Source organism: Odocoileus virginianus, chromosome 32 (assembly GCF_023699985.2).
Source record: "Odocoileus virginianus isolate 20LAN1187 ecotype Illinois chromosome 32, Ovbor_1.2, whole genome shotgun sequence".
NCBI lineage: Eukaryota > Metazoa > Chordata > Mammalia > Artiodactyla > Cervidae > Odocoileus > Odocoileus virginianus.
Genome location: NC_069705.1, coordinates 6557909 through 6585576, shown reverse-complemented (window position 1 = coordinate 6585576; position 27668 = coordinate 6557909). Strand labels below are relative to the sequence as shown.

General features: G+C 50.4%; 1 protein-coding gene across 10 annotated transcripts in view; it reads right to left on the bottom strand.

The window, feature by feature from the left end:
• The window catches only part of THRB (thyroid hormone receptor beta), a 415008-nt gene that overhangs the window by 110361 nt on the left and 276979 nt on the right, over nucleotides 1-27668 (bottom strand). For all 10 annotated transcript variants that reach the window (XM_070459836.1, XM_070459832.1, XM_070459834.1 and 7 more), the window contains exon 3: nucleotides 3271-3334. In XM_070459836.1, the coding sequence (XP_070315937.1) occupies nucleotides 3271-3292 (22 nt within the window). In that variant the 5' untranslated portion in view covers nucleotides 3293-3334. The remainder of the gene's footprint in view (nucleotides 1-3270; nucleotides 3335-27668) is intronic.

Genomic DNA, 27668 nt, shown 5'->3' with positions numbered 1-27668 from the left:
GGGTCAGCTGGATGCACAAGCGGGCCACGCAGAAGAGGCACGGGTCCGTCTGCTGGGAGGCCTGTGAGTCACGGGGCAGCTTCATCGCGGGCTGACCTCCTGTCCCACCCTGACTCCCTCAACCAGCTCGGAGCACGCGCAACAGCCCCGTTTCTGCCTCTCCAGTCACGTTTCCAGGAGCCCCAGTTCTTAGTTCCCTTCTCATCAAGGCTCAAAGCCTCTCACTTGGGTATTTAAAATTACAGACATTCATATCTTAGAACCAACTCTCCTATGGTGCAAATCATGATTTTATGCAAAGTGGAGCTCATTACAATGACATAAATGTTATCGGAGTCCCCCCAGATTGCCTAGGAAGCTGTGCTTAATACCAGACCAGTAAAACGGGGGTTTCCAACCCCCTGGGCCATGGGCCGGTGCTGGCTCCCGGCCTGTTAGGCACCAGGAGGCGAGCAGGGGAGCGAGCAGAGCCCCGGCCGTGCTCACAGCTGCTTGTGTCACCGCCTGAGGTCTGCCTCGTGTCAGCTCAGCACAATCCGCCGCGGGATCATATCTGATCTCCTATAGGCTCACAGCTCCTCCCAGATGTCCCCAGTGGAAAGAACCCGCCTGCCAGTGCAGGAGACGGAAGAGATGTGGGTTCGATCCCTGAGTGGGGAAGACCTCCTGGAGGAGGGCGTGGCAACTCACTCCAGTACTTCGAGCCTGGAGAATCCCACGGTCAGAGGAGCCTGGTGGGCTACAGTTCATGGGGCTGCAGAGTTGGACACGACGAAAGTGACTTAGCACCCAGCACGCCCAGGATCATAAAAGCGTGAACACTACTGTGCTTGAATCATCCTGAAACCATCCTCCTCCCGCCCTGGTCTGTGGAAAAACTGTCTTGCATGAAACCAGTCCCTGATGCCAAAAAGGTTGGGAACCGCTGCAATAAAATATGGTATCAGGGCACTTCCTTCCTTCCCTCTACGAATCTGTATTTTCGGTGATTTCATGCGGCCCTAATATTAAGTAGGTTAAGGCGGAGCAATGAGAACACTGTAGCAAGACCTGACTCCTCTGCAGCTGATGTTAAGTAGCTCCAGAAAATAAACCATTTCTCCATGTGAGTTAATGCAAAATACAGAAATTTCATAAGTGCTGTGGCTGAAGGCTTTTTGTTTTCAATCTGAAAATGCTGGTCTGCTGTTTTAGCAAAACAGATTCAATGTTCTTACTCCTGTTCAATTTAAAAATTGGTTTTCTTTTCATAAAGGTTAATTGATTTCCTGTATTGCATAATAGCAATATTATCCATTATGTGTTTCAGACAGAAAATATGCATATTTGCCCTTTAAGTTATGCTTCTAAAGCCAGCACTTAGTTCTGATGACTTACAGCTTAATTATGGTCTCCTTTTAGATTTCTTAAAATAAACACGCAGCTCGAGACCATAGGAAAAGAGAGAGGAAAAAGGACACTTTTATCTCATCCACAAACAGGGCGTCTAAAGCAATGATTTTCTCTGCTGAGCCCACTAGCATAGACTGAGCATATGTGTGTGTGGAGCCGATTTCTTTTGAAAATAGAACTGCCGTTAGTTTTTGTGCCATGAAGCAAATGCTGGGAAGCAAAAACTTCCTCCTCCACAGGGAGGTAACGGGTTCCAGCCCAGCCTGCAGGGACAGCATCCCGCATCCGCAGACTGGCTGAAAGCTGGCTTAATCTAGAACCATCCTAAGCTGAGCCGGATTCCCAGCTCGGTCCTGGAGACGAGCTGGCTTGGCCTGGGGATTCTGCTCAACAAGAGACTATCCTGACTTCTAGACCGCGAGTCAGCAAACGAAGGTCCTTGGGCCAATACTGGGCTGCTGCCTGTTTTGTAAATTAAGTTTTATTGAGACACAGCCAAACCTATTTACGTATTGTCCATGGCTTTTCACGCTACAGTGGTAGAGATACCAGTGGCATAGAAATGGGGCTGGGTGTGTTTTGGTCCCTGTTCCTGAGAACTAAGTTGGGAAGATGAGATGGGATTCCCAGGCACTCACTTCCTACAGGTATGAATCGCTCTGGTGTGCCCGAGTGCTCTTTTTGCTAACCACCCCTTCCCAATCTCGGTCAGTCTGTTGGTGCATCAATAAAAGCAGGCTTTGATTTTCTTAAAAAAAAAAAAAATGAGCAGAGGCAGGGGATGATGATGGAGATGTGCACTGTGGGCATTAGTGAGCTTGTAAGCTTGCAGAGGGCTGAGGTCTGTGGGGACCTGCCCTGCTGCCATGGCAACCAAATGACGGTCCCAGGGTTGGGGCTGGGCTGGAAGGTGTGGTTTTAAACTGACAGCCCATGGCTGAGTCCAGTCAGTGGACATATTTTGACTGGCCCGTGGATCCTTGATTTTTTTTTTTTTAATATGTTAACCGCTTATATTTAGAAACGGGGCTATTTCAGTCTAAATCTGGATTTCCAGCTTCTCTTGAAAATTTGAAATCTCTGGACACCCTGGGCTCCCTCTCTGCTGTTGGTGATGGTCTGGGGTGGAGGAGTGCTTTCTCTTCGGAGAGAACCTGGCTCTCCTGTCCTGGGTATTTGCTTTTGCCGACACCCAGCTGTTTCAGGCATGGGTGTTTTCTGCCTGGCCGCTGGGGCCTCTGAGCTTGCAATCTCAGCTCTATGCATTGCACAGAGAATCTGTGTTATTGCAACCTGTTCCTAGGGGTGGGGAGGCATTCTTTCTCTCCTCTGCCCCGTGCTAAGAGTTTCTGGCTCACTTTGCCTTGCGTGCTCTGACCATATTCCATCCTGACTCTGCTGCTGGGTCTTCCATTTAGGAGGAGGCCTGAACTCAGCGGTCACTGAGTACACGGAGCCACTTCTTATACTGACCTGAATGAACGTGAAAGGAAACATATTGAATGTGAGAGGGTGACCCTGAGAAGGAGGAAAACTAGGCTTTCACCAGGAATTATCATTTCCTCTCATCATGTTTCCGGTGATGCTGCATCCCATAGCTTCTGAGAAACCTGGAAGCATGTTTATTGGGATGCAGTCATGGGATATATTTGGGTGATTTTCTTCCTGCCCCTCACCCTTCATGGAAATCTTCAGTAAAAGGTGAAAGATTTATAAAATCTCAAAAGAAACTAGAGTATGGATATATTTGCATTTAATAACATTCGTTGACTTGGACATTTGTTGCTAAGACTTAGGTTGGCCTTTCAGGAAGCCTGTATGTCTCTTTGGGTGGAACAAAAATGCAGGCATACAAAGAAAAGAAAAGAAAACAGGTACCTGTCATACTGTTGGGAGTCATGGGTTAGTAATCATTCTGCACCCCTTTTTTCACTGACATCTCCTATAGAGAAAAAGACAAGAAAAACAGCATGGGTTAGAACCTGTGTTTTCCATAAGGCTTCGTTCCAAACAATAGCACGTGCATTAATTAGCTTGAGGTGATTTGTTACTTTCAACTCAGAAGGGAGGAAAGTGAAGCTGGGGTGGGTTGTGTCATACATGTAAGTTTACAAGACCTTTCAACTTTCATCTCAGGTTCCTTCTATAAACATGTCAATAGTAATATTTTATTCAAGGTCACATGCCTATTTTCCATCTCAAGTTTTTAAGAAAGCACCAGTCCAGTGGACTTGCTGTTTTTCCCAAGAGTGGCTCAGATGTGTTAGCGTCTTCAACCCGGATCCTTGCATCTCCAGGTGTGACCGGTGGACGTTTTAGCATCCCTGGGAGTTTGCGAGAAATAGAAAACTTGGGTCCTACGTCAAACCCACTCCGTGAAATCTGCATTTGGACGAGACCCATGGGTGATTCACGGGCACTCTGCAGTCTTAGCCAGCCTGCTCTAGAGAGCGGGATCCATGGCCTCATCTTAGGCGTGTGTGTTCCTCGGTCAGTGCGGAGGCCTCTCCTCGCTGCTGGATCCGTGAGGTCTGAGGGCAGCAGGCGGACGTGGGCTCACACGAGCGCGCCCGGAGGTGCGGAGGATCAGGGACCAGAGGTGCCGGCGGAGCGGAGCGCCGAGGAGCTCGGATGATGACCCCGGCGGCTGCTGCGCGTGGGCCGGAGCCCTTCTGAGTGCTGCCGGGGTCAGAGCAGGATGGGAGCTCTTTTTCTGGAAGGGCTGCCGTATCCAGCGGCAGAGGGTGGCTCAGGCACTGCGCGGAAGCGCGGGGTGTGGGTTCAAGGGCCCGGGCTCGCTGTGCGATCGCGATTTCTTCACGTGCAAAATGAAGAGATGAATACCGGATTTACCTGCGCCGCAAGGTTGGTGTTTCGAAAGTGTAAACAGAATGTGCGTGAAAGTGCCAGGTAAACACGAGTCTTTGGAGGAGGGAGGGAATATCCCGAGAAGAGCTCGGGGCCTGTGCCTGCAACAGGGGCTTATATTCCGCCGCTCCTCTTCCGGGGCTTCCCAGGTGGTGCTGGCGGTGAAGAGCCCACCTGCCAGAAGGCATGAGAGATGTGGGTTCGATCCCTGGGTCGGGAAGATCCCCTGGAGGAGGAAATGGCAACCCGCTCTGGTCTTCTTGCCTGGAGAACCCCATGGACAGAGGAGCCTGGCGGGCCACAGTCCATGGGGTCACGCAGAGTCGGACACGACAGCACGCGTGCGCGCATTCCTTCTCTGTCTCCACGTCTATCCCGCGGCCCTGAATTCACGCCCTGATGGTCACACCTCGGTCATCCCATGTGTCCGAGCTACCCTTCCCGCTGGACTGTCAGCTCTTTGTGGCAGGCACTGCGTCTTTGTCATTTTTATATTTGACAATTGCGCAGAGTGTAAGATACAAAATAGACACTCAGGAAACGCACGCTGAATAAGTGAATAAAATTAAATGAATGACCCTTGATATGGCATGGGATGAGATCCCTGAACTGGCATCTGGTAAGAGTGAGGATTCACTACTAGGGCAACGCGCTCTTGCTCCTGATGCTCACTTCAGGGGTCCCCAGCCACAAGCCAGAGCTCCAGCTCTTTCAACTACCAGCTGTGCTGGGAGGCAGAGAACCAGGTTCTGAGGCCCCTGAGCTCAGATCACGCCTCTAGAAGCGACTGTCCAGACCTCTCGGTCCTAGAGACGGAGCCACCCTTAACCGCCTCCCACCCTGCAGACACAGCCACGTCCTAACTGGACGCGGCTCCTGAATGTTCCAGGGAGGATGAAGAACTTGCCTCTGCTGGGCCAGCCAGAGTGCCCCGCCTAGCTTCTGGGGAATGTTTGGAGACGGGAAGAGAAAGAGAGAGGAGGGGAAAGGTTGTGTATTCCATCGTTGGTGGCAGGAGTTTTAAAATATCTATTTATTTATTTTTGGCCGTGCTGGGCCTTCCTTGCTGGGTGGGCGTTCTCTAGCTGCGGCAAGCCGGGGCCACGCCCCAGCTGTGGAGGGTGGGCTTCTCGTTCCGGGGGCTTCTCTCGTTGAGGAGCGCAGGCTCTGGGTGCGCTGGCTCTGTGGTCTCAGCTCGCTCGCTGAGTTGTCCGGTGGCATGGGGGATCTTCCCAGAACAGGGATCGGACTCCTGTCCTCTGCGTTGGCAGGCGGATTCTTAATCACTGGACCACCAGGGAAGTCCCTCCAGAAGCTAAAACTCTCAGACTGCCTGAGGCCATGTCTCTGGGCCACAAGGCAACAGCCTGAACGTGAGAGACAGGATGGGCATGACATTCACCGAAAACTGCAGGGCCGAGAAATCACTGTGGTCTCGGACCCCTGCCTGCACGTCTCCTGGAAGCCCGGCTGTGTCCCTCGCCCCCCTCAACCCTCCTGAGCAAGACAGACATCACCCAGGCTGGGTCCAGGTAGATCTCTGCCCCGTGCCACCAAAGGGATCCCGGCTGATAACACCCATATCAAAACACAGTGTTAATACAGATGTGTCTGAAGAGTTCTGTGTCCTTTTAAGCATCTTGAAGGTGAAGCTACAAAATCCCAGTTATATTCTCGCTATACCAACATTTAAAAAAATTTTTTTTTCCATTTATTTTTATTAGTTGGGGGCTAATTTACTTTACAATATTGTAGTGCTTTTTGCCATACATTGACATGAATCAGCCATGGATTTACATGTGTTCCCCATCCCGATCCCCCCTCCCGCCTCCCTCCCCATCCCGCTATACCAACATTTTAAAAATAGCTCTCTTTAAAAAATTTCAATAGAACAGCATAGAACTGTAGAAAGTTATTGTGTTTGAAGCAGAAAGTAGCCCGGAAGAGGAAAGACATCTTATTAAGGCTTAAAATATACTGTTCCTGCCATGAAATTTAGTCCTGATTTTGCTATTTAGCACTGTTTTCCTTCTACTGTAGCACTAATAGAACATTTCTGCTCTTTGCTCTACACCTGACCCTAACACAACACTGTAAATCAACTATCCGCCAATAAAAAATTGTAACTCCTGTTCCAATCACTAGAGCACTTCAGCATTACTACACTATACTACGTGTGTGTGGTCTGTGCTTACTGACTCAGTGTCCGACTCTTTGCGACCCCATGGACTATAGCCTGCCGGGGTCCTCTGTCTATGAGATTTCCCAGGCAAGAATACTGGAGTGGGTTGCCATGCTTCAGGGGATCTTCCCCACCCAGGGATTGAACCCAGGTCTCCTGCATTGCCGGAGGACTGTTTTATCATCTGAGCCACCGGGGAAGCCCTAGAATACTCGAGTGGGCAGCCTATCCCTTCTCCAGGGGGACTTCCTGACCCAGGGATGGAACCCGGGTCTCCTGCATTGCTGGCAGATTCTTTCTCACCTGAGCCACGGGGACGCACTATGCTGTGCTGTTTGCATTTTTCCAGCACTAATACATTCCTGTCCTTTGCTAGATACCCGAAACTAACACAACACTGTACATCAGTTATGCTTCAATAAAAATAACACATTCCTGTTATTACTATAGCACTTTAGTATGACTACACTATACTATACTGTTGATACTCCTGTAGCATTAATAGTGTATTTCTGTTCCTATTCCTCCAGCACTCTAGCGTTTCATATTATTTGGTGCTGTTTTCCTGCAACGAGCTCTGGAGCTTTAGGCGGTGGCTAAGCGCTCTGAGCAGGCAGGCGCCCCAGGGCTGCTCCGGGGTCGCCCCCGGCAGGGTCTCAGCCCGCGCCCTGTGCGAGGGGGATGCACAAAACCTCCCCTCTGGAGCCATCCTGGGGGTCACGGCGTCCAAGGAGGGAACCAAGTTCAAAGAGCATCAAGAGGAAGGAAGCCGAGTGTTTCACTTGTGGGAAAGTGGAAAGAGCTCGGGGCTTCTCCCTGGGGTGGGTGACTGGGCGTGGGGAGGAGGTTGGGAGCGGTGTGAGCAGAACTGACCGCAGCGCCGCCCCTGCCCTGGAGGCGGCGGACAGCCTGGAGGCCACCGTCAGAAGAGGCCCGCTGCTCCTGGGAAGAGGGGCCTCCAGCGAGACCCAGCAAGGGTCTGCAAGCCGCCCTCGGAGCTCAGGGTCCCTTGATGGCCGCAGCGTTTCAGCACCAGCTGAGCGTGGTCTTAGCTTAGTCCCCAGTGAACCGCTGCTGAACCACAAACATTCCTTTCCCATGAGATATTCATTTGTTTGGCTGGTTAGTCCAAAGTTGGCCCTAACAGAGGGCCAACTCTGTCCAGGTGTTGTCCCAGGCTTTGTCCAAAGACAGTACTTAAGCCTGTCCATGTGGGGCTTCTAATCTACCAGAGGGAGAGAACTGCTCTACATCAGTGCAATGTGTGGACAGGTTTCACCTGACGTGTCTTCTTCAGGTCAGACAGGGCCACGAGGGAAGAAGTCGTTTTTACTGGGGGGCAATCTGGGAAGGCTTCTTGGTGGAGGTGACCCTGTATCAGAAGACTCTTCTTTATGAGAGGCCTCTCCCCAGCAAAGGACTTAGTGCTTTATTCTCCTCCTTGTGCCCCTGAGGTCCATGAGCCTGTCTGCAAGAAACAAGCCTTGTGTAGAAAAAGTAGGAAGTTCCCTCAAATCACACAGGTTGAAGCAGGGAAGTGATCCAAAGCTATCTGAGTTTGTAAAATTTCAGTGGCTGCTGAGTGAAAGCAGGCCAGCCAGGAAGCCGGGGTAGGTCCGGGGGAGACAGGAAGGGAGCTGGAACTTGGTGGGTGACGGCGAAGGTGCTGATAGGGGAGTGACTCTCATGATATTTAAGAGGCAGAAATGAGAAGACACGGAGATTAATGTGACATGAGTATTTAATCCAGGGATAAACACTGGGGATGCAAACACATTCAACCCAGAGGCCCTGCGCCCTCACGGAATTTACAGGCCATTTTACAAGCTGGCTGGGAAGGCGGACGCCGCCGACAAAGAGCCGCTGAAAATCCAAGCCACGTGAGCCGTGTGCCAGGAGGCGGTGCTGAGAGTGGCTGGGAGCTGGGACTTCCTCTGCCCGCTTCACCATTCCCTGTCCGGGGCCAGGGGCCCCTGGGGCGAAACATTCCCCTTGGAGGGAAGGAAAAGTGGGCCTTCGCCTCTCAAACGCACGAAATGCGTTTATATTTTAAAAATACACATGATGGAACGTTGCCATCTGGAACTCTGAAACTGAAAAGAGAGTGGGATTATTATGGACACATGACATCCCTTCTATGTGGAACCTAAAAAGAAAAGATACAGAGGAACTTACAAAATGGAAGGAGACTCATGGATTTAGAAAACGAACTTATGGTTGCTAGGGGGAAGGGAGGGTTAGGGACTTTGAGAAGGTCATGTACACACAGCTATATTTGAAATGGATGACCAGTAAGGACCTACTCTATAGCACAGGGAACTCTGCTCAATGTCATGTGGCAACCTGGAGGGGAGGGGAGTTTGGGGGAGAATGCATACGTGTGTATGTATGGCTGAGTTCCTTCACTGCTCACCTAAAACTATCATGACATTGTTAATTGGCAATACCCCAATACAAAATAAAAAGTTTAAAGTTAAAAAAAAAGGATTAGGTTTAGGGACTTTGGAAGACTCTGGGTCCACGCCTCCCCTGGTGGGAGCCTGGTGGGCTACAGTCCATGGGGTTGCAGAGCTGGACACAACTGAGCGACTAACATTTCCACTTTCTCGTGGAGTACGACTGGGGTGATGCAAATGTTGAAGACGACTTAGCAGAGGGTGGAGTCACATGGAGGTCAGACAGCAGCCTTCAGGTATCTGAGACGTTGTCCCGGGGGAGAGAATTTCAGCGAGTCGGTCAGTGGGCGGAGGACGGGGCAGAGGTGCTGCTGGGCCTGGTGGAAGGGGACTCTGCCCGCTCTGGCAACAAGGTGCAGAGGCAGAGCAAACACGAGAAGGGCACTCAGCCTGCCAGGGCTGCCTCCCTTCTCCGGGCACGAGAAGCCTCTCAGGAGAGAGCCAGCGTCTTCACTATGCAACAGACGGCGCATGCATTCCTCTCTACAGGGTACTCCATCCTTAAAACTCCTCACAGAGCCCCTTACAATTCTCCTCTAGAGCTGCATTCCTTTAGCTTAGTGGATCTCGACCATTTGGGGGTGTGGTCTACTCAAAGAACTTATGAAGGACACAGACAGACAAATCGGTGTTTATTTTCATGGGCTCTGCAGACACACACACACATACAACATCAGCAGATGCCACACGACGCTCCAGCTGCAGACTGCGATCACTGTTAAAACGCAGACACGCATGGAAAAGGCATAAACTGAATATAGCCTCTTGCAAAGAATGACAAGGAGATCTGAGAGCTGGTTTTGGTGGGTGGCAAAGAGGACAGGACCTCCAAGCAGCAGATCCCTTCGTGGGTGGAAGGAGACTGGTTTCTGAGAAGCAAGGCTGGAGGTTGAAGAGGCCCCTCACCTGAGGACCTGGTTCAGGGCTGCCTCATCCACGACCTTGGAAACCAACCCAAGTTCTGGATCGTTTGAGATGAACCACTTGTGGTGCCTGCCCCTGGGGAGCAGACCCACCCTGAACAGAGCGAACAGGAGGGAGAAAGGTGCATTTGGAAGCTCGGGGGAGGATGTGATGATTCTGTCTGCATGACGGGACCACGGAAGTTGGCTTTGAAAAGGAAGCCAGGAAGCTTCCCAGCAGGGGACCAGGTGTGGCTTGTGAACGGCAGGGGTGGAAGGCGCCGCATCCTGGCACGGGGCTGTGATGCCGGGTGGGGCGGGGCGGGAAGTGGCCGAGAGCGAAGCCGCAGAGGTAACTTGGGGCCAGACGGTCTAGGGTCCCGGGAGGCTCGCTCTGGGAGTCGGTCCTGTGAGGAGCAGGCGCCGTGGGAGGCCCTTCAGGGAACGGCCTGACTTGAGGCGCTGACTCTGCCTCGGTGCCGAGGGGGCTCCTCAGAAGCCTGACCCCCTTGGCTGGCACCCCCGGCAGGGGGTCATCGCTGCCCTCTGGCTCGGTGTCCAAAGTCACCAGTTAGGCCAGAGAGAAGCCCACCTTGTCAGAGGCCCCGGCCTTGACTGCACGCCCTGTGTCCCCTCGTGGGTCCTTCCGTCCTTATGGAAACCACAAGCTTGAAGGGACAACTGTGAAAACCCCCCCTGGGAAAAGTCTTTCCATGAAGACCGAGTGAGTCACTGCTTACAGAGTCTCTACATAATGAGAATGGAACAGGCAGCACCATGGTGGAAAAGAACACAGAAAAGAAGGCGTACACATGTGTAACTGAATCACGCTGCTCCGCAGCAGCAGTTAACACAACTGTCAACCAGCTTTGCTCCAATAAAATAAACGAGACACGTGCCCCCCTCACGGATCCACAGCCACCTTTTCTGGGGAGGGTGTTTGTGGTCCTAGATCGCTTCTCCTTGGCCTCAGGGCGTCTGGACGGTGCGTTATGCACGCTCATCTGTCCTGTCTTCTGTGGGTGCTTCTCGGCCAGCCCAAGGAAGCTGAGAGGGGGCCGTGTGGGGTGGGCAGGGGTCCCGTCCACAGGCAACTCTCTCGGTTTGGTTTACAAGTCAGACGCCCGCGTCTCTGGCTATCACAGGCTCCAGGCTGAGACTGCGAATCCCGGGGGGGTTCTCAGTGCTGGACCGATCAGCACCCACGTCACTGACATGGAGACAGCCCGGGCTTCCTCCGCAGAAGGCCGTCAGAGGCCGCGGAGACGTGGGGAGGGCAGCAGCTCGGGTGTGTGGTGAGGCTGTGTGCGGACGGCCAGGGGGGTGTTGACTAGGGCTGTGGGGCGCCAGGCACCGCGGGGTTTGTGGGGCCAGTGTGCCTGCCACCCCACGCTGGCCTGGCCCCCACCACCTGTCGCTGGGTCTGGAGTCACGGCTGGGTGGAGGCTCAGGCCTCCGAGGGGGCTGCACCCGCCTGGAGGGCAGTGTGGTCACCACTCTCTCTCTCTCCCCGCTGGAGTGTCTGATTTTCTCCCTTGCCCCGCGTCAAAACTTTGACCCTGATGTTTGGGAATTGTTCGCAGGAACAAGTTCAGTCCCAAGTATGGTGAACAGACACCTGGGCTGAGAGTCATTCCGGATGGTTTTGAGTCTCAGGTTACAGTTTGCACATTTTGGCTGAGTTTCTTAACTCTCTGAACCACCTTTGTGAATTGAGACCACCGTCCCCCAACCCTTCAGGTTACGATGAGGACCAGGGAACTTGAAAATGTTTTGTAAATTTAAAAGTTGGATGCCAACCCATGGTATTGGCAGGATGTCTTCATTATTTTATCTATTTATTTTGGGGTGGTGCTGTGCGACATGTGGGATCTTAGTTCCCTGACCAGGGATCGAACCCATGTCCCCTGCAATGGAAGCTTGGTGTCTTAAGCACTGGACTGCCAGGGAGGTGTCTGTCGTCGTTCTTATAGTCACTATTATCACCACCTGCTCATCCCCTGGCCAGCCCCAGTCGTGGTGGGAGACTGGAGTTATTATCTGGCTTCGAGGGGTGCCCTGAGGAGGCATAATAGCACCAAAGCCCACCTCTCAAGACCCCAACATAAAATGAAGGTGGAATTGCTCCTGTCTCCTCTTCCCAGACTGAATTTTACATTTTTTTTCTCTTTTAAGTTCATTTAAAATTGTTAGAGGGATCCAGGAGGGTTGGGTACACAGGTGAATTTGTAGCTAATTTTATAGCATCCCAAATGCAGCCGCAATAGTCCTTCCCTGAGGTCTCTGCATTTTAACAGTAAGTCTAGGATCCAATGAAGTGAATGCATAATGGTTGAATTTCTGACGACTGTCATAACGTAAGCACTCACAGAGAAGAGACCGCAGGGCTAGTCACACCATACAACACTGTGACCCACCGTCTCCACTTGGGAGTGTTGTATGACAAGTCCAGTGCACGCGGACGTCCCTGGTGGTCCAGTGGCCAAGACTCCACGCTCCCAACGCCCGGGGCCCGGCTTCCACCCCTGGTCGGGGAACTAGACGGCGCATGTCCCAGCTAAGGGTTCGGAGGTCACCGCTAAAGAGATCCCGCCGGCCACAGCTAGGACTGGTGCAGACAGGTAGGTAAACATTAAAAGCAGGACACCTCCCTCGATTATGACAGACTCCCTAGAGTATAGTGACTGTCCGCCTCAGACACGGGGGTTACCTGATTCTGTGCCCGCAAGGATGGAGAGGCTCACGCACATTCTTCCAGCCAACGCTTACCAGCAGCTAGGGCTTCCCTGGTGCCTCAGACAGGGAAGAATCTGCCCGCAGCGCGGGAGACCTGGGTTTGACCCCTGGCTTGGGAAGATCCCCTGAAGAAGAGAACGGCTCCCCAGTATCCCAGCCTGGAGAACCCCATGGACTGAAGAGCCTGGCGGGCTGCAGTCCTTGGGGTCACAGAGTCGGACACGACTGAGTGAGCGCACACACAAACGTTAAAATAAACAAGCAACCGAACAAAAAAACCACCCCGAAATTCAGTACAAGGGAAATGTTTACAAAGCCAGCACTGTTAGACTAGGGATTCAGTTGATTAAAATGGAAATGAGACCGTGAGTTACTTAATTAAAACGTCGGCAAACAGTAGCAGCTCTACCCTGGGACGGGGCCCTGGGGTTCGTCCCGGGGCATCGCCCCTGGGGTGCGGGTGGGCAGAAGCCCCCCGCGGGCCGCTGCGGGAGCCCAGGGCCCCACGTCAGAGACGTCGGGACCCTCCTGGCGGCACACCCGCAGGCCCCTTCTCAGATGTCCGGCCGTCACTGGGAGCGTCTCTCCTCCAGGCATCAGACAACACAGCCAGGCTCTGTGCTTGGAGCTGCGCTCAACTGGCTGTGTCTGAGTTTTCAGTTCTCGGTAAAATGATTTTAACTCAAGTGCAACCATCTCATTCCGGGGCTCATTCCCACTCCTCCTTTTAATCTAATCTACACCAAATCACAGCTCTAGTGCTTTGGCCACCTGATGCAAAGAGGCAGCTCATTGGAAAGGACCCTGATGCTGGGAAAGACTGAAGGCGGGAGGAGAAGGGGACGACAGAGGATGAGATGGCTGGATGGCATCACTGACGCGATGGACATGGGTTTGAGTAAACTCCGGGAGTTGGTGATGGACAGGGAGGCCTGGGGGGTGTTCCAGAGTCACAGCCCAGGCGGGTCAGGTCACCCACCTCAAAGGGAACGGCAGATGAAGCAGGACAGATGGGCCTGCCCTTTGGGGGTGTTCGTGCATCCTTGCGTGGGAGGGGCTGGGGTCACAGCCTGCGAAAAACTCACCTCTGCTTTAGGGCATGGGTCCGCAGCGGGAGGGGTGAGGTTCCTGGGGTCAGAGTGGGCTTTCCAACCACCGCCCCAGCCCCCGGGGAATCTAAAGCCCTCTATTACCTCTAACTTACTGACACTTTGAGTGGCACGTGGACCGGTTTCTAGCCGCATAACCCAGCGGCAGAAAAGTCAGGAAGAGACCAGCCAGAAACAGTTTTATGAGGCCGACGCTGAGAGGCTCAACCCACCACCTGCTGTGTTTGTAACACACTCACTCGTGGCTCCGTTGCTCGAGAGGTGGACCGTCACCTCTGAGCGCCTCTGAGAAGTCCCGCTCCTACGAAGAAGCAGACGGCTGGTCTGAGGGCACCTCGGATGCTGCAGGAGAAGCAGCCTCGACAGAGGTCTCGCTGGCCAAAGCGAGCGTTCAAGCTGCCTCTGCTGACAGCTGGTGGAGAGGCAGGCGGCGTCCCTGAGCCACAGACAGCGGCGGGCGGGCGTGCCGAGGGCCCGGGAGGCATCCGTCACCAGGCCGGGAGTGAGGGTCCCACACAGACCCACCCGACGCCTGGGTGTTTACACGGGTGAGGTGACTCCCCACGACGCAGCCACGGAAAACAAAAGATACGAGGGGGAAATACAACGCTAACACCGTACGGCAAAAACACTACAATACTGTAACGTAAGTAGCCTCCAGTTAAAATAAATAATTTAATAAAAAAAAAAGTTAACTCCAAAGCGGATCATGTTTTACTGGTTTCTTAAAAGCATTTGGAGGCGAGTTAAGGCAACTCTGCATCCCTGCCCCAGACAGCTGCCTAAGAAAGGACTCTACTGTGGAACCCCTGCCCATCTCAAGCCATGGAGATGGCGGTACCCGGGAGAAACTTGGGTTTTGCTGCCTCTGGAATCTGCCTTGGGCTCCCTGCAGATTTTTAACCCTCGGGTAGAAGGAATATTCTTCCAAAGGAGATACTATGAGGACTGCCTTGCTCCTAAAATCCCTTGAAGATGCCAAAAACTTCTCTAAATATAATAGTTTACTGCTACTTAGATGCTACATGTGGGGAAAGAAGGGCGTCTGCATTGCAGAGTTCCTACAGAAATAGGCTTCATAAACATTTTCCAGTCCCTGTCTTTCCCTTCCCTGGGTTCTTATTTAACATTGCCTGATGAAGTCTGACTATTTTAGCAAACTTAGTGGTTTCGAATGAGGACACTGCATACCACACACAGCCCAGATTTTGTCTTTCAACAGTGTGTTTCCAAGGCGATTTGAATGCATCACAGCAGTTATTAGTTCAAATGGCTAAGAATTAATCCATTATGTTTTTATGTTTAAGCCTTGAAGAAAGGTTCTTTTTTTTTTTAATTTAAACTTTTTATTTTGTATTGGGGCATAGCCAGTTAACAATGCTGGTGAAAGTTTCAGGTGAGCAGCAAAGAGACTCAGCCATCCATAGACACGTATCCATTCTCCCCCAAACTCCGCTCCATTGTGTAACATAACACATAACATTAATAACAGGAGCCTTGGTTCAGGGTTGAATCGGTTTGGGTAGGAAGGTAACAAAAAAAAGAACCTCCTGAAAGACTCATGGAGTTGCAATTTTCTTTTTTTAAACCTCCAAATTTTTAAACTTTATGTTGGAATATAGTTGATTAACAATGCTGTGTCACTTTTAGGTGTACATCAAAAGTGATTCAATTATACATACACATAAATTCAAATTCTTTTCCCACTGAGGTTATAGTTGCCCCCCCAACTTCTAAGTTAAATTTGGAATCTGTATTTCCTTAAATGTGCTGTCTTATATGCATGGTTCTGATCAGGCGTACAGTCAAAATATATGACTGTATGTATGACTCCCCCCATGATCTGCATTGCTAGGACAGAAAACTCTAAGCTGAGCTGGCACACGTAGGGTTTCAGTAACTGCTTCAGCGTGACCCCGGGTCAAAGGAATCTGTGTTCTGTTTATTAGGTGCATGCATGTTCAGTCCACAAGGTGTGTCAGAGTCTTTGTGACCCTGTGGATTGTAGCCCGCCAGGCTCCTCCGTCCATGGGATTTTCCAGGCGAGAATACTGGAGTGGGTTGCCGGTTCCTTCCCCAGGGGATCTTCCCGACCCAGGGACTGAACCCGCATCTTCTGCGTCTCCTGCACTGGCTGGCGGGTTCTTCACCACCGAGCCACCAAGGAAGCTGCTTAATAAGTAGGCAGGTCCAAACTACAAGGTAGTGTTTGCACGGGGCCTGATAGTTGTGGCCACATCTTCCTCAAACGTCAGACACGCCACTGGGCTCCTCTGGGTTGCCGCGGCCCCCCCGGGGGGCCCTGGGACAGGGTCTGGGGGCTGTGGCTGTGGCAGCTTTGCAGTCAGCGACCATTTCGAGCGTCTAGTTTTCCGAATCTCTTCCCAGCCCTTGCTGTCTGTGAGCCCAGGACTACACAATTCGACTTTTTCGGTTTCACATTGCCGAGTGAATCAGCCCGGTGTCAGCTGTGGAGGGGAGAGCGAAGAATGAAAGCCGGCTAGGTGTAAGCTCAGTTCGGGGAATAAACAAGACGTGACCATCATCTCACGGAGTCTCCTGGGCCTCTGTCACGCCGTGAACGTGCAACGCAGGCTCCAGATGGTAGAGGAGCCCAGGCCGTGCCTCGTCTGAGGTGGAGACGCCACGAGCCACGTCAGCACGGGAACGGCAGGACACACACGGGCACCGAGGAAGCGGCTGGAAGCTGAGTTCTTGGGGGGGACTCTGACGAGCAGCCTGTTAAACGCCCCAGAACACGTGTAAGAGGAGCTCATTAAATCCACGAGTGGCTGGTTGCCTGCTTTTCCATCCTGTTCGATTTCTGACATACATAGCAAAGGAAGCCAGGTATAAACTCAGCTGTGATGTGCTCATGCTGTCGTCTCCGACTCCTTGTGACCCCATGGACTGTAGCCCACCAGGCTCCTCTGTCCGTGGGATTCTGTAGGCAAGAATACTGGAGTGGGCTGCCATGCCCTCCTCCAGGGGATCTTCCCCACCCAGGGATTGAACCCAGGTCTCCCACATTGCAGGAGGATTTTTTTTTTTTTTTTTTTTTTTTACCATCTGAGCCACCAGGAAAGCCCAAGAATACTGGAGTGAGTAGTCTCTCCCTTCTCCAGAGGGTCTTCCCGACCCAGGAATCGAACCAGCATCTCCTGCATTGCAGGCGGATTCTTTACCATCTGAGCCACCAGGGAAGCCCATTAACTAAACTAGCAGTTCTCAACGTTTGGCAAACACTTGGCGGGCTCCTTACAACCGATTGCTGGGCTCTGTCCCCAGGGTTTCTGATTCAGCCGGTCTGGTGGTGGTGTGGGGTCAGGGTGTCCGGGAGTCTGCACGTCCGACGAGGTCCCGGGTGATCTGACTGTCCTTTCCAGGAACCAGGATGGTGTTGGGAGCCATCAGCCTACCTGACCTGGGAGCCTGTTAGAGGCGCTTGGGCGCCTTGTTGGTGGGCTACACTGGACGCTGGACGGGCAGCCCCATCTCTCCACTGCTGACCAGCCTGGTCAACCGTCTAGAACATACCAGTGAAGAGGTGCCGATCAAGGCCCCCAGCTCTGCGGCTGGACAGTTTCCTTGTCTGGAGGCCACTTGCACTGTACATGAGCACCCTGGAATCGGAGACACTCAAGTCTCCCGGGGACAGAGGAACAAGGAGACCTGAGGATGTCAAGGAATTTTGCATTTTCTTTTCTCAAACTAACTTCCACTGGAGTTGTGAAATGGAGTGTTTCCTGCCTTATCAATAAACAAGGATGGCACGATCATCAGCTATTCCGGCCCTCCAAATGTGAATTTCTGAGCCTGGAGGGCACCCTGGAAGAACAAGGCCACCACTTCCAACCATGAGTGAGGAACTGTGAGGATGTGAAGGGTCAAATTGCAGGATGTTGGCCCCAGATAGCTGGGATGCATAGGAAAGGAATATTCCAGTGATCCCAAACTCTTGCATCTTCCCATATATAGAAAAGCGCTAAGTTCATTCATTTGTGATACCCGGTTTTCCTTCATTAACAATAGTCTTGCTGTTCAGACTACCAGCCTCTTGTTGCAAACTTCTATATGATCTGGTTCCTCCCCACCCCTCCTTAGAGCAGCTCTCTCAGAGTTACTTGAGATCCTGTCTCCTGGGCTTGGAGCCCTAAAAATTCCCACCGAATAAAACACAACGGTCAGTTTGTAGGTTGTGATTCTTTTTAAGTCAACAGAGTATATAGTTGCTTTGCAGCGTTGTGTTAGCTTCTGCCGCACGACACCTGGATCAGCTATGTGTATACATATTTGTTGTTGTTTAGTCACTCACTCATGTCTGACTCTTCGCAACCCCATGGGTTGTAGCCCGCCAGGCTCCTCTGTCCATGGAATTTTCTAGGTAGGAATACTGGAGTCGATTTTCATTTCCTTCTCCAGGGGACCTTTCCGACCCAGGGATCAAACCCACATCCCCGGCATTGACAGGCAGATTCTTAACACTGAGCCACCAAGGAAGACCACGTATACATATATGCCCTCTCTCTTTGGGATTTCTTTCAAGTCTTGCATCTCCAAAGAGGTCGGATTTGCACTCTGCTTACTTGTAAGGATGGGGCTCGACCATGGAGGCTGCAGGAAAAGCGGGTCTTAATCTCGAGAAAGGATTCCCAGCAGGATCAGCTGAGAAGCCTTGCCACCATCTCTGGGCCTGGATCTGGGGAAGACGCGCCTGGGAAAGGCTCTCCGGCTGACTCTGTTGGGAACTCCTGCCCGTGAGAGAAGCACTGGCATATAAGCCGAATCACCCTACTGTTACCCTCTCACCCCGAAGCCATCCTCCTGTTTACACCTGCCCACACACGTGCTCCTCGATCCAGAGTTCCTGGACACCCTCTGTCCTGTTTGACTGCCACAGGCCTGCAGAGAACTCTTTTCGTGCCTCTGGCCATGCTTTCTTGGGGGGCAAAATCATGACCCGAGTGGTTGATCCAAATCACGTTGCTATGCACACCCAAAGTGCCATCTATATGCACCCAGGGACCCGCTGTAGCAGCGTGCCAGCGGTGCCCTACCTGGACTTCTGCGCTCAAGCCACACTCCCCCTCGCTCCTGCCCACGACTGCCTTCCTCCAGCAGGGTTCTCCAGTGGGGGCTCAGACCATCACTCGGGATCCCCCTAGAAATGCAGACCCGTGGGCCCCTCCCCAGACCCACTGAGTCAGAACCCCTGAGAGGCAGGCTGTGCTTTAACAAGCCCTCCAGCGATGATTCCGATGCTGTTGGAGCTCGAACGCCCCTGCCCATCGCCACAGGTCAGGTCTTCACAAGGTGGGCACGTCTCTGGGCCCTCCCCCAGCAGCTCGTCCAGTGATCAGCCCAGAACATTTGTTGGGGTCACCCTACTTCCTGCTCATCAGAGAGAATAACCCTTGGTGTACCGCCTCTGAGGGTTTGCCAACACTGCGTCTAAATCCTCTCTCGTTTCTTATGGGTTGTGTGTTCCATATTCACAAATCAGCTCCCCCTAAATCCTCTCCAGGGCTTTTTTACACTCCTTTCAGCTCAGGAAGCCCAGAACAAGATGCTGCGTTTCAGCCCGGGTCAGTTTCCTGCCGGGGCAGGGGCGTTTCTGCAGGGTGCTTCAGTTCCCCACTGCCAGCCTCTCGCTCACTTTCTGAACAATAGAAGGAGATTGCTGATTCACGTTTGGCTCGCGGCTGGCTCCAGGCGTCTTTTTCTCTTGCTCTACTTGTGCCAATGGGACACAATGATGCTCTATTCATCCCTCTGAGTTAGAAATGCCAGCAGCTCAGCCAGGCAGCCGAAGACCCCCCTCCCCTCTGGCTTATTTAAAGCCTTCCCACAAATGGCGCGTTTTGAAATACTAGACAGCGTTCACTCTGAGCCATTTGGCTTTGGCCAAGGACTGTCAGAGCTTATCTTTTTATTAGCTGCTGCTTGCACAAGGCCTGAACCCGGATTCTTAAAATCTGCCCATGGGGTGAATCACACATCCACCTTCTGGGGTTCAAACCCGATCCTTCTATCCTGCCCTGATACGGTGGATAGACAGCACTCACGTTCAGGCTCGAGTTTGCATCATTAAAGAATGGGCGTGACCTGCTCGAGGTCTGACGGTCGGGGGTTCCGCCCGCCCCTGACCCCGTGTGCCACTCCCGGCCCGGCCGTAGCAGCAAGGCTCGGGTCACCCCTGAGCGTTGCCAACAGCAGCTGGGGTCAGCTGTGGGGTTTTGTTTCCCAGCGGCAGTCCAACGGTGGGACTGCTTCACACTCCTAGAGCTGGGTCCCCCTCAAATGCACGCCCACACCCCCTGGGTGGCTTTGCAGCCCAATGCCCAGGCTGCATCCCAAGCCACTGAGTGTTTTGTGAGTCAGGCCTCGGTTCTGTCAAGCCGCAGGGGCCGTTCGGGGGTACAACCGAAGCGGAGACGCGGGGCCCTGCAGAGGCTCTAAAAGTGTCCAGGAGGTCCCGCTACCCCGCTCCTGTTCCCTTCTCATCTCTCCTCAACACAGCGGTCAGAGTGGCCCTTTGAGAATATAACTGTGCTCGTGGTGGCCTGTGCCCACAACCCCCCATCACCCCCCGGCTCGCCCTCAGTCGCCTCTCTGCCGTGGTCTCCTTCTCTGCACCAGGTTTGTTCCTCTGCCCGGATGCTCATTCCCCAGACACCTGCCCAGTCCCTCCCTCACCTCCACTAAGTCGTGAGCATGAAACTTCTCTGGGATGCACCCCCGACCCCCCAGTGCCTGCTGTAGCATGCCTCTTCCCCACGCTCCACGCCTTCCAGACACCCCTTATCCCGCCCCACTCTTTTCCCCATGGGCTGCAGCATCTTATAACATGCTGCCGTTTACTTCCGGTTTTCCTGCTGCTTTCTGTTGCTGTCTATTGTTTTGTCTCCCTCTGCTGGGAAGTAAACTCCTTAAGGTCCAGGGTCTTTGTTTTGTTCACTGATTCCCCAAGTGCTGAGACAGTGTGTGGTACACAGAAGGACCTTAACACAGCGACGCATTAATATGTTTTTTTTTTTGTTACCCAAACGTTACTGACTGGAGACCTTTCAATCTTCACTTACATAACAGATCGCCAGCCACAGGCATTAGTTTCTGCAAAAATCCCCCAGTCAGTAACGAGTTAACATACAAGAACAGGAGGCAGCATGCACGCTCAGTCGTTTCTAACTGTTTGCAGCCCCACGGATGCAGCCCACCAGGCTCCTCTGTCCATGGAATTCTCCAGGCAACACGACTGGAGTGGGCTGCCATTTCCAACTCCAGGGGATCTTCCTGACACAGGGATCGAACCCGCATCTCGTGGGTCTCCTGCGCTGGCAGGCGGATTCCTTACCACTGCACCAACAGTGGTCCCCTCTGAACGTGGTGGAGAAAGATTTGGGCTGAATGTGGGCTGAGTTTTCTTCAGGGGATGCATGAAGAAGATGAATTTTCTCAAAAACGACAGGTTTTGAGGGAACACTTATCATTCGATTCTAATTATAAGTCAAGGGAACGACTGCCAGGCAATGTCTAGGTTAAAAAAGAAATCATAGAAACAGGAAGTGGATGAGCGGTTATCCAGGGCTGGGCAGGGGATGGGCAGTGAGGGGAGCAGTGGGAGGGTTTGGCGCAGGGTGGGGAGTAGCTGCTAATGGGTACAAGGGTTTTTTTGGGAGAGGATAGTGGGAACGTTTACAAATGAAATTATAGTGATGGCTGCACAACTCTGAAAATACACTAAAATCCACTGAATTGTACACTTTCAATGGGTGAACCTTGTTATGTAAATTATGTCTCAATAAAACTGCTAAAAATGCATACGTAAACAAAGTATCACAGATTATCCAATTTAAAGCTGAAAAAGAAACACAGAGCATCATTATTATCATGTATCAGGCATGTGGATTTTTTCTGACTTAGGTTTGGAATCTGAGATGGCAGAGTCTTCCTTACCCCTTGTTTGCTTCCAGGAGACATCTATTAGTCAATAATGCGACTGGAAATTCTTGATCAAGGCTTAACTCAAGAGTAATTTATTTGGATTCAACGGCTTTCCCTTAATAACTTCAACGTCTCCCCAAATTCTGGTCTTTTCCAGGACCAGAAGTTTTGGGAAACAAATAGCCACTTTCTATGAAACTGGTCTTCGTACACGTTTGACACTTTTGAACTTATAACGCCCAGAAAAACTCCATGCATGCAGACATTTACCATCAACCAATGGACGGCCAGTTGCCCCGTACATCTCAGAGTTCAATCTGTCTGCATGTGGGGTGAGATGCTGTTTGGCTGGCAGCACGGTCAACGTGCCTCCAACTTGCGGATGCCGTGGTTATCTAATACCAGATGTGGAACAATGACAGCACGCTGAGATTAAAATGATAAAGACGGACAACTCGAGGAGGACCTTTCTCCCTCCCCTAAGGGCTGAACAGCACCCTGTTAGGGTAAGAAGGGGAAAACCTCTCTTATCCTCTTCTGCCCATTTCTCTGCTCACCATCTCCAAAATTTTTTAAATTTTTGTTCATTTCTTTTTCTTTATCTTTAACCATGAAAAAATTGAAGTATTGTTAATTCACAATGCTGTGTCAGTTTCAGGCATAGAGCGAAGTGATTTGGTTAGACTATATACTGTAAATATATACACATATACATATATACTCTTTTTCAGATTCTTTTCCATTATGGTTTATTGCAGGATATTGGATGTACTTCCCTGTGCCACACGGTAGGTCCTCGTTTATCTATTTTATACATAGTAGTGTGTCTGCTAACAATACTGAAACGCCCTTGCCCAAGCACAGAGGGTCTGGCTGAACGGAGGTCAGGAGGCCACCAGAGTCCTAGCTTCCACATTCCCACTTGGGAATCCCCAAGACTTGAGCGATGGTGTGACACGGGAAGACCCTAGGGGACTGCTCTGTCTCCAGAGAATTCCCGAGGTGGACACACACACTCTGTCATTAATCAGTAGGCTGTCTGGAGGAACAGACAGAGTTGTCTCTGCTGATTGACAAACAGAGGGATGGGGGGCAGAGAAGCTTTACCCTGCAGCCGGTGAGAGGAGGAGCTAGAGTGTCACCCAGAGTCAGTGCTCTTAATCACTGAGCTGCCCTCCTGCCTGCCCTGTGAGCATCCTCGGCTGGGCGCCTTGATGGGAAGAGAGATGACTAAGCCCTATGCCCTTCTCTCTGGGGAGCATTGCCTGGCAGAGATGACAGAGCACACACAAGCAATTCTAACTAGAGGAAGTCATGTTTGGTATTCTATCTGAAGTGCCTATACTTGCGAAATGCCAAGCTGGATGAATCACAAGCTGGAAGCAACACTGCTGGAAGAAATGTTAGCAACCTCAGATACGCAGATGACACCACTCTAATGGCAAAATGTGAAGAGGAGCTAAAGAGCCTTTTAATGAGGATGAAAGAGGAGAGTGAAAAAGATGGCTTAAAGCTCAACATTAAAAAAAAAAAAAATCATGGCATTCAGTCCCATTACTTTACAGCAAAGAAAAGGGGAAAAAGTGGAGACAGTGACAGATTGTATTTTCTTGGGCTCCAAAGTCACTGTGGATGGTGACTGCAGCCATGAAATTAAAAGATGCTTGCTCCTTGGAAGAAAAACTGTGACAAACCTAGACAGCATATTAAAAAGCAGAGACATCACTTTGCTGACAAAGGTCCGTATGCTCAAAGCTTTGGTTTTTCCGGGAGTCATGTATGGATGTGAGAGTTGCACCATAGAGAAGGCTGAGTGATGAAGAACTGATGTTTTCAAACTGTGGTGTTGGAGAAGACTCTTTAGAGTCCCTTGGGCTGCAAGGAGATCAAACCAGTCCATCCTAAAGGAAATCAGTCCTGAATATTCATTGTAAGAACTGATGCTAAAGCTGAATTCCAATACTTTGGTCATCTGATGCAAAGAGCGGACTCATTGGAGAAGTCCCTGATGCTGGGAAAGATTGAGGGCAGGAGGAGAAGGGGGCGGTGGAGGATGAGATGGCAGGATGGCATCACCGACTCAACGGACATGAGTTTGAGCAAAGGCCAGGAGATAATGAAGGACAGGGAAGTCTGGTGTGCTGCAGTCCACGGGGTCACAAAGAGTCAGACACGACTTAGCGACTGAACAGAAACAGAAGTGCAGAGGGCCACGGAACTAAGAAACCCCGACTACAAGGCACACGGGCTCTGCTAATCCCCTCCACGCGGAGCAGGGGTTGTGTGATCATCCTGGCCCAGACTCAGCTGTGAGTGGAGGGTCTTTCAGAACCGGGCTGTACAAAGTGTAGGTGATTGGGCTGAAATCACCCTGACCATGCAACCTGGATGCTTGCACAGAATACTTGTTTTAACGTCCTTTGAACATTTGTCCTAAAAGAGGAGAGTATGATCCTTACAGACATGTTATGAGGATCTTACAGGATAAATGCTTCTGCTGTGTAGGAAAGAAGAGCTGGCAAGTGAGGCTGTGTTGTCCGGGTGGGACAGTGGAGGGGGCGCAGCGGGTGGGGAAGCAGGTGGATCTCCCCAAGCGTCACTGCTATCTGCTGAGAGCTTGACAGACTTCATGCAGGTTGTAGCTTATAAAAAGGTCACAGTATCAGACACACATTCTTCCTCTCTGGTGGTACCAGTGGTGAAGAATCTGCCTGCCAATGCAGGAGACACAGAAGACCTGGGTTTGACCCTTGGATGGGAAAGATCTCCTGGAGAAGGAACTGGCAACCCACTCCCATAATTCTTGCCTGGAAAATTCCATGGACAGAGAAGCCTGGCAGGCTCCAGTCCGTGGGGCCGCAGAGTCGGACATGACAGAGCATACACGCCATCAGAGATCCTTTCATCAGGATACAATTTTTTAATAAAATAATTGGTAACGTTACGAAAGCCTGGGATTGCCATCCTCTGTGTGACACTGTATAAGAGAGATTTGATGAGAGGATAGCCCACTTCTCTGGGGACCGTGGCATTTATAAAATGGATTCTTTTAAGTTGCATTGCAACAATTAATGGCTGGTATTAATTAATAATTAATTAACTGGTATTAATACCAGTTGAGTGGTCTCCATTGGGAGATTTGAATCAGTATTTTCACAACATCTCCTTTCTCCCATAAGGCATATTTTTGGGTCCCCAAATGATTTTTATAGTTATGAGATGGAACACTTTGGTCAAACCATCGCTAGAGTCATTGTGTATTGCAAACAAGACCCACTTAAAGACAGTGAGCCTTGGTCATCAACCTGTATTGTTGGTTCTACCTGCTAAAACAGAGCCTGTGATTTTGGGGAAAAATGACTTCATATGATTTGGAAGAAGGATTTCCAGAGAAAAGGAAAGCAACCAGTTTCTCAAACATCTAAGAAATAATGCAAATCCCACATGAAGTGCATGAAAGTCTTTTTTGAGCTATCTCTTAGCTCCAAGGCAGAGGCAACTAGACCGAACAGATAGCTCTTGGCTTTGTAGTAAAATTTACAGCAACTAATTGCTAAAGAGCTTCCACTTATGTGTTCAGTGAAATTAAACAGAGAAAAAAGAAGATAACGATATTTATGTTAACATGTTACTATGTTAATCACCAAATGTTTGCGACCCTATGGACTGTAGTCCGCCAGGCTCCTCTGTCCAAGGGATCCTCCAGGCAAGAATACTGGAGTGGATTGCCATGCCCTCCTCCAGGGGATCTTCCCGACCCAGGGATCGAACTCTCGTCTCTTAGGTCTCCTGCACCAGGCAGGCAGGTTCTTTTCCACTAGTGCCACCTAGAAGCTCACACACACGTGTATATATGGTTTTGTAAAAAGTAAGAAAATAATAATGATAGTAATTAAGGTATTAACATTAATAGCATCTAACATTTATTGAGTGTTTTCCATTCTGCTAAGTGTCCTAGAACCTTTTTTGGGTTGACCAAAATGTTAATTCCATTAAGACGTTATGGAAAAACCCAAACAAACTTTTTTGGACAACTCCTTTATGACTCTTGACAACCTATGATGGAGGCGGTATTGTCCTGTTTTATAGTTGGGGGAACTAAAGTGAAGAGGTTGTGAAGATTTTTAAGTGGGAAGGTCAGGAATTGATCCCAGGTCCCATGAATCCAGACAGTCTGTTCTGAACGATTATACTTGACTGCCCCTTGCAAGAATAAAGGCAACATGCGTTTGCAATGTTTCATTGCATGTTTCATTTGCAACATTGCATTTGCAAGGGTCATTTCACTCAGTGCCCACAACCTCCTTATATCTTTTACAGATGAGGACACTGAAACACAGATGTTAAATATCTAAAGATAAACACTGGTATGTGGAAAAGTAAAGACTCAAAGTTCTGCTTCCTGACCTCTAAGCCAAGTGTGTTCTTGAAGAATCTGAACTTAAAACTGTTTCGAATGGAAGATTCTGATAACTAATTGTCCACAGCACTATCTATGAAGGCAAAAGATGACCAACAATTTCACCTACAAGATATTTTTTTTAACTGCTAGGAATTTCTTTTTTACTAAAAAGATTAATTGACAATCGAGAACTAGCATGGGTTTCTATTACCTTTATCATTCTAGATCTTAAAGTGCTATTGAAGTTATTAGAAAATGTATGAATACAGAGGAGGAGTTTAAAGACACACATGAGTGATACTGTCTAAACAATAAATAAGACATTGCACATAAGATGGAATCTAGTGTTGAAAACCGGTTTTGAAAATACAATATTTCAACCTAATAGTTCACATGTATAGAAACATTGTCCACCAAAGGCAAAATGATACAGCCAAAGACACACAGTAAGATGGGAAACCTGGCTGGAGAACCCAGGGGAAAGAGGACTGAAGAAATAGCGTATTTAACTCCAAAGTTAGAACAGTCAGGATTCAAAGAGAAGTATTACCATCCACTAATGTAAGTCCCATAAGAGGGAAAAAAATGTTGGAAGATTTGCTAACTTCAAATGGCTTAACATATGGGCAACTAGAATCTCTGAAAAAAGATGAGAAATGGAGAAAGAAGGACGGGAAAGAAGAATTCTTAAAGAAATAATGGCCAAAAAAATTCCAAACCCTATCAACACTTACAAACCCTCAGATTCAAGAAATCCAATGAAGTCAGGCAAAGGGAACATGAGGAGAATCACAGCAAGGCACATCACTGTCAAAATGCTCAAAATCTGTGATACAGAGAAAACTGCAGAACCAACCAGAGAGGGAAAAAAGATGCTGCGCGTGAAGATAAGGGTGACATCAGCTTCGCCACTGGGGCTCTGGGCATGGAGCACTGGTCGCCTCTCCCTCCAGCATCCAGGCTCCCTCCCCTGCCTGAAGGAGGATATCACCTCTGATTTGTAAGTCCAGCGTCCCAACCACGCAAGGTGAGCACAGGTACCCAGCCCAGCATCCCAACAACACAAGGTGAGCACAGGTACCCAGCCCAGCATCCCAACAACACAAGGTGAGCACAGGTACCCAGCCTCACATCCCGATACAGCGCTCTCACCTCAGGACTCAGAGGAGCCCACAGGTCCGGAGAAAAGACCACAGACACATCTCTAAACTTCACTGGCTCCTGGGATATCCCCTTTAGAAATGAAAGAACGTGTTTCTCCTCCTCCTTTTGTTCACAGGGCGAAACACTGCAGGGAGGTCACACCTTAAAACCTCCCAGCTCCAGCACAGCCAGCCACCTACAGCATACTTTTAAAAAACATGAAATTTCTAGCTCAGAATATCAAGTCGCTGAAATTTTAACATAGAGACCACACAGTGTGATCAGGCTGACACACGTCATTTGAAAAGTGAACTCTTGCTCCATCTGTTGCTGGTTCTCAAACCCAGCCCGGTGTCTACAAGACACATATTACCTAGATCGCAGGCAAGCAACTCCTGTTAGATGTAAGACATTTCCTGAGTTCAAAAAAGGTGACATGGTCATTCATAAAACTAGAAGTTCTATTAATAATCACTGCTCCAGCTGATGAAGGAAATTATTCCCGTGATTTTGTGGGTGAGTTGATGAAAATAA